Source organism: Limulus polyphemus, unplaced genomic scaffold (assembly GCF_000517525.1).
Source record: "Limulus polyphemus unplaced genomic scaffold, Limulus_polyphemus-2.1.2 Scaffold14, whole genome shotgun sequence".
NCBI classification, from domain to species: domain Eukaryota; kingdom Metazoa; phylum Arthropoda; class Merostomata; order Xiphosura; family Limulidae; genus Limulus; species Limulus polyphemus.
This window is the reverse complement of record NW_013665624.1, coordinates 954604-965233: the sequence shown is the minus strand read 5'-3', so window position 1 is coordinate 965233 and position 10630 is coordinate 954604. Positions and strand designations below refer to the sequence as shown.

General features: G+C 32.8%; 1 protein-coding gene across 3 annotated transcripts in view; it reads right to left on the bottom strand.

Annotated features, from left to right (window-relative positions):
- Positions 1-2194: 2194 nt before the first annotated feature.
- LOC106457195 (ephrin-B1-like) overlaps positions 2195-10630 on the bottom strand; it is a 370555-nt gene continuing 362119 nt past the window's right edge. For all 3 annotated transcript variants that reach the window (XM_022383047.1, XM_022383054.1, XM_013916591.2), the window contains exons 3-6: positions 9671-9839; positions 8572-8676; positions 6821-7060; positions 2195-4350 (exon numbers count right to left, since the gene is read on the bottom strand). In XM_022383047.1, the coding sequence (XP_022238755.1) occupies positions 4205-4350; positions 6821-7060; positions 8572-8676; positions 9671-9839 (660 nt within the window). In that variant the 3' untranslated portion in view covers positions 2195-4204. The remainder of the gene's footprint in view (positions 4351-6820; positions 7061-8571; positions 8677-9670; positions 9840-10630) is intronic.

Here is a 10630-nt window from a genome sequence, read left to right as displayed (position 1 = left end):
ACGTTTAAACCGTTTGTATTTATTATTCACAACTTCTGTATGTTAATTACAAATGCTACCAATTTCACTATGAGGCTTATAAAAACCATTTAATTTTAGCCATTGAAACCGAAGACATTATTTGAGTTTTTCAATGTATTAAGTCTTCGAGTCATCATATACAGTCATAATTTATTAAAACATTCACTGTTTTGTTTTACGTACTAATTGCTAAAGGTGAGGAAAAGGTCAGCCACCAATATGTATTCTCAACCTAATTTTAATTTTTCATGTTGGTTCACAGGACGATTGATTGAAACCACATAATAATATTTAGAAATTCATATCGTTCTCATTTGCGTCATGCTGACTGTTATGATATTCGACCAATTCAAGGCACGAGGTTTCAGATGGTCTATTACCTCGTATACGGCCAGCCACGCTCACTTTAATACAAACAATAACAGAGTATTGGAACACAGAAATTCTATCTATGAATATAAACAAAATCACAAAATAAAAAACCAATATTAAAACTAAATTGAGATTTGAAGATAAACAACAATCTACGTACAGGTTTTACTTATTTTCTTTTTATGTTGAGGGATAAATATATAATAAACTTGAGTAGATAGGCACGTAGAATTTGAAAAAAATCAAAACATGTTTAGTTTAATAAAATAGCTTAGTATTGAATAGTTCATTGGAGATTAGTTTTGAAATATAGTCAAATGATTTAATAATGAAAGGAAAACCAATTGATAAAAATAACTTATTAGTTTGGGATATTTAGATTAATTCGTGATTACTTTGTTCAGTTTGTTCTCTCTTTTGTAAGAGTTCCATATGGCACCCCCACTCAATTTTAAAAAAAATTCATCAAAGTAATATTTATGTATTAATAAATCATATTAATAGTATGATCTGATAATTTGAATACATTATTATACCACTTACTTCATTAATTAGATGTACAATCTTTTTGGGGATAAACTTTACAAATGTTTTGTATAAAGGCATCAAAAAGGCTACTTTTATCAGAATATAATATTCTCCACATGTATTCACACAAATGCTTGTCAAAGCCATGCCCCAATTTTTCTAATATGTCCCTTCAAATAAACCCTTTTCAGAATCTTTTTTATCCAGGCAATTCTACAATTTTTGGGTGGGGGTGCCATATGGAACTCTTTCCCTCTCTTTACTTTTAGTTTAGGATTTTATAAATTAGTATTTCCTATAGGTCTAGATCCACCAGATAGGGGTGGCAATGGTAATACTTTAAATTGTTTTCGTCTATTTGGAAAAACTTGTTTGAAATTGCATACACAAACTGCCTAAGACTGCAGAAATAATCGTGCCTAACCATAATTTCTTCAATTCGGACCTTCTAATAATCATTTTACAGAGAATAATTGGTATTTTCAAGTAAGGGGCATATTTATTTTGGCAGAACCTAAGCTAAAGAATACGTTATAAGTGAAAACTATAACAAAGTTTCTGAAAATGTCACACAAAACATTGAAATATTTGTTCTTTATTTGAACTTAATTAATTTGAAATGTTTAAAAAAATAACTTGCTAAGATTTGGTTGAGTCAGTTTGAGAAATTATACATACTGAAATTTCAAACCATGGTTTTTTCTTTTCTTTTTCTCTTGAACCTTATTTATGTAATTTACAGTTTCTCAATTTATCTAATTAGATATTGCTGATTTTGAATATTTATGATAGCAATTGAAAATTCTATTTTGTTCTTAGCTGAAGATTAAATGTTTATCATTTTGCAACTAAATTTTCTTGCGGTTATAAACACTTTAGGATAACTAAAAGTCTTCAAATACACAAGTCATTCAAGTTTCCGATCATTGTGAAATCCTGATGAAGTGATAATAAAAAAGACCATGTCAAAGCATTTTAATTATTCTAAGACGTTTAATTAGGACTAAGGTAAAGCAATTGATTTCCAAAAAATATTTAGCAAAAGTTGATCTCTTGGTTCACAACAGAATGCTTTTTATGTTTTACCCTTTATTTATAAGCGTGTTTTTTCAGTCTGTTGTTTCAAACATTATCCCATTTGATCATCAGCCAGCAATCGTATTGTTGAATTTCTCAATCCTTTTATTAAAGATGTAAAACGAGAATCGGTTTTAAATCTTTAAATTTTACGATCCTATTTATTGTCATAATTTTATATAAAATGGTTATGTCCCCTTTCAATTTACAATCTTCTTTTCTGTGAGTTTACGTTTTTATTTAACTATTGTTTAAATAGTTGTCTGCCGTTAAAGGATAAAATTCCACCACTTTTAACGCTTGAACATTACTTACAACAAACATCTGTCCTATCCTTGTCTACTGTTACGTGGTCTGTGTAGTTTGCTATTACTCTATTTACAAAAGAACATCTGAAGCCTGGGTAGTGAATCAGTAACCAGAAAGTGTGATCCATAATCGACCAACGTCGAAGTTTCACAGTTATGTCTATGGACTTAAACTTTTACAGGATAAATGAATTTTGTTTATAACTTAATTCAAACGTGTACACGTTGTTCAATAATGTGCAAATAACCTAAAGAACATAATTTAACACGGTTATTATTTACGAAAACAAACAGAGAAAGAAACGCAATTGGTTCAATTTCTAGTGGAAACAGATCTTTTTTTTTTAATTACGAATTATTTAAAAAATGTGATCACTTTATGCACTTTAACAGCGATACTGTAAGGACATGACGAAATAATATCTCTTTCAAAGTTCTGACAGCTATAAACCTTAATCAGCAGTGTTTCTTACATTAAAATCAGCTTAACTGACGTACATATTAAATCCGTCTTTCTCATTTCTTTATGGCCGATTACATGATCTAGATTTGACAAGACGGTGTAGAATATGGCTCGAAATTGCTTGAAACGAGATCACTACACTTTAAGGCACTGTGCACTAGATAAAACTGACGACTATTTGGCACATTAATCCTTCATAACGAAATTGGCTTTCCGCCTGGTAGACCTTTTGTTCTTGCTATGTTGCCTAACGTAAACACAGATTACATTGTTTCTACTCCTATCTCAGTTAGTATTGAACTAAATTTAAAAAAAAAAATACTCCTGTGTGCCAAGTGATGGTGGCATTACTTTTCCCTACAATGTTGAGTTCTTAACGCGTTAAATTAAACGTACAAAAGTTTTATCGTCCTCAAGAAAAATTGTCTCAAACGTTAAGGCAGATTACTGAACAGTTTCACTCGCTGAGTTCAATGCTAATGGGTTGTTGTTTTTTAACAACTGGCAGACCAAAATATATGAAAGGAATCATTATGCTAGATGTTTAAACACTAAGAGTATCAGTAAGTTTGAGATAGCAAATAGAATATCAGAGTGGGCTTATTTACTGCAGTAGTGCTTTAAACAATAAGTGTTACGGTTATTTACTAATAGTTTTATTTCAACCAATTGTTTCATGTTACTAGAAACTATTTTCAAATCATGGAATTAGAGCAATTTAACAATCACCGAAACAATGCCTGTTATTTCTACAGCAACTAAACCTGTAATATTTACCTACACAATACCAGTAATATATATATATTGATACAGGGCTTGCTACACTACAAACCTTCACACGACCTCGAGTAACTTTTCTCTAGTGGCACAGCATGAAATTAGAAATACTTATTCGGTTAAGAGTTTGTAATCATTATTCCCGGCTTGAACAATAGCGTCGTCCAAAGGAGATGACTTATGTTCTTAAACAAGGACTGAAGGGTTTGGAATATCAGCTTATATTGAAGTACAGTGGATTTGCTTTCAAAACATCTTCCGATATAGAGTGGAGTAAAGGTGGAAGAGAAGTATAACGTTTAAGTAAACTCGTGATTTATAGCAGAAGTCTGTGGTTCCGTTAGGTAACTGCCACCAATGACATATTACTTTTTGAAAAACAAAAATGTTGTCGAGTTCTTGTGTATCACCTTAAGCTACCGTCTCACTTTTAGAAGAGTATACCAAACTATTAAGTTCATGGCTAAGCTCTAGTAATTAGCACAAGGAGAGAAACGTTCTCCTTTGAAACAACTTAACACGTCCACTGACCAGATATCTACTGGCGTCGCTTCCGAAGCCATTTTGTATGTCTATGTTACAGGGCACTATGGTACAGTTTGTACACAGCGAAAGGACTGAAAAGTTTTTGAGTATGGTTATCCTTAGCCTCCACAGTTCACCTTGTCTGAAGAACTATAACAAGTAACAACACTAGCGACACCATAGTCGAAGTCACGTGAGCCCTGCGGTTATCAGACGCTATGTTGTTAACCAATTCCTCATTCTTCGCCCGTGTCTGATTGGGTAGTTTGTCTCTGTCTCCTGAAATAAAAAGATATAATTTGTGAATAAAATGTTTCATTGTTTTACTAGAAGAATAACATAACATAATATTTTGGGACAATATGAGACCTATTGGCCCATCTCGGGCACGACGATGGATAAAAGAAAATACACGGCCTAGCTAACTAATGAATGAATATTTGCTGTACATTTCTTGTGTAGCTATCAGTTTGGTCGCCAACTTTGATTTCATCCCTTTAAGTCGCACACTTAATCCTACGAAACTCGGAATTCCTTAAAACCAGCACACAACCACTTTGCTGCAACTGCCAGCAGCAACATACAGCCAACTACAAAGGATGTCTTAAATATAAGGACATTAAAACACAATTTAACAATCAAACAAACATATCAAGCAGTAGAGAAAGAATAACACTGTTACCAGCACAAACACACACGCAATTACAGAAGAATTAAACGCAGAAATAAACGAAGCAAACAAAAACACAACACAACAACCACAAAAACAAAACAGTCAAGAACAAATATCAAACCCAATCATTAAAGCAGTCAAAAAGCATTTTAAGACTTCATAGCACAATATCGAAACTCTCAAGAAGACTGCATCACACCAATCATAAACATAGCCAATAATCATAAACAATATTCATACCTCTAATCCCACACATAATACAACAGTTCAATAACTTTACCCATGATGGGCAGAGCACAGATAATAGCCCATTGTGTAGCTTTGTGCTTACATTCTAATAAACAAACTAATCCCATACATAATACAACAGTTCATGAACTCTACAATACAAAAACACAAGACCCAACAATACAAGAAATAATGCCTGCACAATAAACACAACAGAAATTAGAAGGAAACAAATCATAAATAAGCAAACAACAATGAAAACATAAAATACTACAATAGTCAACAAATTAAATCAATAATAAGACGAAAATGACAATAATACAGTAGGGAGGAAGAGGTCATTTGAACCTGACCCTCCCAGGTCTTCAAGACCTGGATCCCAATACCTGAGAATCTAAGTTTAATCTTTTATTAGCCACGTCTTTTTTTTTTATCACACCTAAGGTGTTTTTGGTCAGATATCATAACTTTTTGTCAAAACACACCAACAAATTACAACAAGTAAGAAAGTGACACTAGCAACCAGCATTAGCTTTATGATGGCAACCCTATCATTCAGAATAGACCTATACTTTACAGAACCAATACGATTCTTTACAATATATCGTGGTAGTTTTCCCTCTCTAAAACAGTGTTAATAACTCCCTTTATAGTAACGCCATGGAAACTAGATTAACAGTTTCGCGTCATCACCCGCATGCACTAGATACAGCCATATCAAACATCATTATTTATGCTAATTGTTTAAGTAATATCACGTGACACTAAACACTCTTTAATTAGGAGAATTTCATAAAATTTAGCAAATCTGTGCTTAAAAGTTGGGAATGAATAATAACCCTCCACCCGATGATTCTTCAGAAAACGTGAGCTAGAAACTGCTAATCTAGTTTGCTTGGCCTAACCAAAACTTAAGTATCTGCACGTGCTTTCACCCTATACTTTTGCTGCTTTAAATCAACCGTCTCTAATCTGAATAACAAAAAAAATGAAAACGTTTCACTTTTCCTCTTAGATGATGCTGTAGTAAAAATTTTAAGATTGATAGCTCACGTGACTTTTGCATAGGCATGCACAAAAGTTTTGTTCGAAATTGAGTAGTTTTTGTTGAATAATTTTGCACATGTGGCTTATATTAACACCAAGGCTGACACTTAATTGTAGATTATAAAGATTTATCAGTGTACCAAATTTGAAAAAAAAGTCCATGAAAGCTATATATGTTTTTCTATCAAATAAAATGTTCGTGCTTTCGGTGCGAAAAAAAAGAGGAAGAAATTCAATCAAAATTGGAGAATTTTTATACTCCGTGTATTTCTTAATGGATTAACTTGTAATTTTGGTATGTGAAATAGGGATCCAATAGAGCACATCCACTGAAAATATGTATGGGTTTGGGTTACCACAGTCTGAGCTACAAAAAGTGGAAAATTGCTAAATTATCACTTCTGTTAATAACACACAGTGTGTCCTGCAGGTTGTTTGAGCAGCATGACACACACTAACGTGTATCACCGTGTATCTTGATGATACATAAGATAGCTGTTACTTTGCTATAGATAACCTATTTTAAGATGATATAGCTATTATAATAACAAAAGCGTGTGGATAACCAGACGTGTCGTTTTTACAAAACGATTTTTATAACAACTGCCTAATTTGGCGTCCAAAATAACTCTTAACAGTAGTTGTGTAAAAAATTTTTTTGACACACTTATCGCAAAAGTTTGGGGAAAATCGACTAAGCTAAGAACTTGTACTGTGTTTTGTTGTAGACTATTTTACCGCTCACCAGCACTCACGTTATGATTCTATTTGTATTATTCTTTAATAAGCAAGTGTACTTACCCTTCTTCTTTGGAATAGTCTTTTTCTTGTCCGCTCGAGTTGGCACTTCAAAAGTTTTGATGGTTGGAGGTTTAGATGGGAAATTTGGGGGAAACCACCGAAAGATGACACCCGAGTTGGTGGAAACTGGTTCTGTGGAGGTGGTCGTTGTGGTTGTGCTAGAGAGTGTAAGCACAGGTTTAAGGGCAGGAAAAGTTACACTAGACATTGTAGAGCTGGTGGTAGTGGTGGTGGTGCTCTCTATGTGAAAAAGGAAGAACTCATTAATATCAAAGTGGAACGTATATATTTCAATTCCTTGTACTTGGAAAGAAGACGGACACTCGAAACAGGATGTAAAAATTACGTATTTCGCAGTCGTTTAATAAATGCAATACTCTTTAAGACACACAAGCTGTATACATTTCATTCATGAAACAAACTTTTTTAAAAGAGTTTAATATTTGAAGTTTGTTTATTTTATCTATTACAGTATTTTTCAATAAAAAATTCCAAATATAAGTAGAAAAATCATAAGAATATATAGTTATTAATAACAAAGAAAGTTTGTTTGTTTGTAATTAAGCACAAAGCTACACAATGGGCTATCTGTGCTCTGCCCACCACGGGTATCGAAACCCGAATTCTAGCGTTGTTAGTCCGCAGACATACCGCTGTGCCACTGGGGGGCAACAAAAAAAGAAACATTATCTAACATCATTTCAAAACCTAAATGAAGCTAAAGCTCTAGTTTGGAATGTTTAAGAATTACTTGAACTATAGAACACATAAGACTTCATTAGAAAGTTAAAAAGTCTCTCAAACATTATATATTAATTTACTAGTTGTGAACTTCTGAACCATTTAATCAATCGTATTTTCTTAGCATTGTCGTATTAAAATAAAGATCCACAGTTAGTTTTATTTTTAATACAGGCCAACAAATAGAAAGCATAGTATAAGCATTTAAATACAAATTTACACTATAGACGTCTGTCACACAGGTCACATTTGAATTGTTTGTTTGTAATTAGGAACAAAGCTACACAAAACGCTATCTGTGCTCTGCCCACCACGATTATAGAAACCCGGATTACAGCGTTGTAAGTCCGCAGACATGCCGCTGTGCCACTGGAGGGTGGGGGCTCACATTTGAATGTGTTGTAAGTTTGAAACAAATTCTACCGTCTTGTCCTTCAAAGGCTACAGACATATTAAAAAATTGAGAAAATCTTAATTTTTGTTTTGAAATAAATAAAACAAATACATGGAAAGGATTTGGAAATTTAACCAAACACGTCTAGAAACAACAAATACTGAAAAATTCAAAAGAAACTTCAAAAATGCGTTCATTGCAATCGAGAACGCAAACTAATATCTAATTGTATAATTTTTGTTTGTACAAACTGAATGCTATCAAATCTGGTACATGTTTGTTTTCCTGAAATCCCACGAACCGGCAAGGTGGTTGTGACGGATCAGCGGATAGGTGGTTGAGAAACACTGCTCTAGTTCATCATTTCAAAACTAGGGACGGTTAGCGCAGATAGCTCTCGAGTAGTCTTGCGCAAACTTCAACAAACAAAATACACATACTGACATAAAATGTAGGAAGAGGTCCGAGTGAGTCTGACCCTCCCAGGTTGCGCATAACGACGAGCACACAAACCAATCTTATTCAACCAAATAACAATATTATATCAGAAAACACGAAAGAAATAATATTATAGAACACTTGTGTATTATCTCTTATATTTTATTGAATTACTTACTTTTCGAGGGATCGCAGCAAACTTTGAAGATTATCTTCATATTGTGAGTAGCACAGCGTCCACCCATACGCTGGTGAAGTTGATCATGTCCCCCACCAGATGTCGCTAAATTAATTTATAAGTTAGAGTGAGTATTTATTTTTCTATTCAAAACAAAAGAAAGGTGAAAGGGACATTTTGCTTTTCTCCTGTAGAATGCAACAAGCGTCTATATCAAAAATATTTTTATAACAGAGTAGCTGGTTGCGTTTCAAAATTAAAAACTTTAAAGCACACTCATTAAGCACGTACATATGTGATGATGGTACATTCAGAATTTTTATGTTCCATTAAAATTTCAATAAACTTGAAAAACTGTAGTGTTAACACTAGAATAAATCAGCAACGTGTAAAAAAATAAATCAATCTATATATAATAATTTTCCTTCTTTAGTACTGTAATACTATACACAAAACTTTTTCCTAAATAAACAGATAAAAACATGCTAGACTTCAGTGATAGCACTAAAGACTTGGGGAACTAATATATGCAGTTTATACTCAAAAATAGGGCTTGTAGGCTAATGACTTATCTGGCATAAAAGTTTTAACGATGTTTTTATTTTTATTTCATTGAAAATCATACCACGAGAAGGAAAGGGGGAGTTATGCTCATCCATTATCGGGTACCACGATTGTAATGCTGGATAATCTATCACTGTCAAAGATTTCTTTACAGCGAAAAGTCCAAAATCAAATTGTCTTTTGTTTGTCTCAGTCACCCCAAATTCTTTTCTCACCAATTTTCCAACAGATGCAGATCGCATTGCTGGTGCATTATTATATAAGATCAGCCTTTCTTTCACCAAAGATAATATGATGGTGTAGGACGATAGTATACAACCTGACTAAGGCAACACTAATTGTAATTTCCTAGTCAAAATTAGTTATAACTATGTTTTTACAAGTTAGGGAATCTGTTGAATCACCTGATACTTTGTAGATTTTTAACACCGGGCTAAGTACATGTTTAAAAAGAAACCTTAACTAATCAACGGATGAGGTGGCTAAAATTATATTAGATAACAATATACAGGTATAGATATAGAGTCCAGCTTACATATAAAATAATAGTCTTGACCAGGTTTGAATTCCAGGCCTCCAGGCTGAGGGGTAAACGAACGGAAAGTAATAGTAAAGTACATCAGTTGATGAGGCTTATCACAGACGGCTATAACACGGGAGTTGGGGTTGTTGATTCGACAAGAATCATATTCCTCCTTGGAAACCTGCAACACGAATAGGTAACTTAGTTATTTTCTCAACTACGGATGAATAATAATTCGTTTTCCTTTTTTTATCAATGGAAAAATCGACGACAATCATAATATAGAAATATCATAGTTAGTTTCTTGGTACCAGTTTTATTAAAAACGAAACATTCGATGTAAACACACTGACATCGATTGGCAATGAGAAATATATATTTTTAATCATCTTTGATTTCACACAAACGTTTTATTATGAAATCTTATGACATTAGAATATATGATTAAAAACCATGAGGAGGAGCGCATACTTAATAACCTAACAAACATGCTTCAGGATTCTCTCCCGGCTAATAAAATAAAAACTCTTGTATCTGTTGGGCTTATTGCTATTATCTTATGGTGCAAGTGTTTTGTTAAAAGAAGTCAAAAGATTTATTTTCACTGCTTATCGTAGAAAACAATTTTCATTATAATGTTAGAAATTAAAATTAAAATCGACGTAATTCAGCTAAATTCCATTAAAGATGTTAGGTTGTTTTCTTTCACCATCAATTATAGTATTTTTTCATGTAGTATACTTATCACTTTTGTGTTATAATCTGAGGACTAAATCGCCCCAATATGGCAGAGTCAAATCTTGCCGTTTTAATTGAAATACAGATAAGGAAGTTTCATAACAATAAAATTCCAACGTCTTCACAAATGATCAATTAAAATAAACGAAATACCACATTTAAATATCATATTATTCTCCAAGTTGTCGTATTTATTAAGAAATAAAAAGAAAAAACTAATTTTTTTTGTCAGAA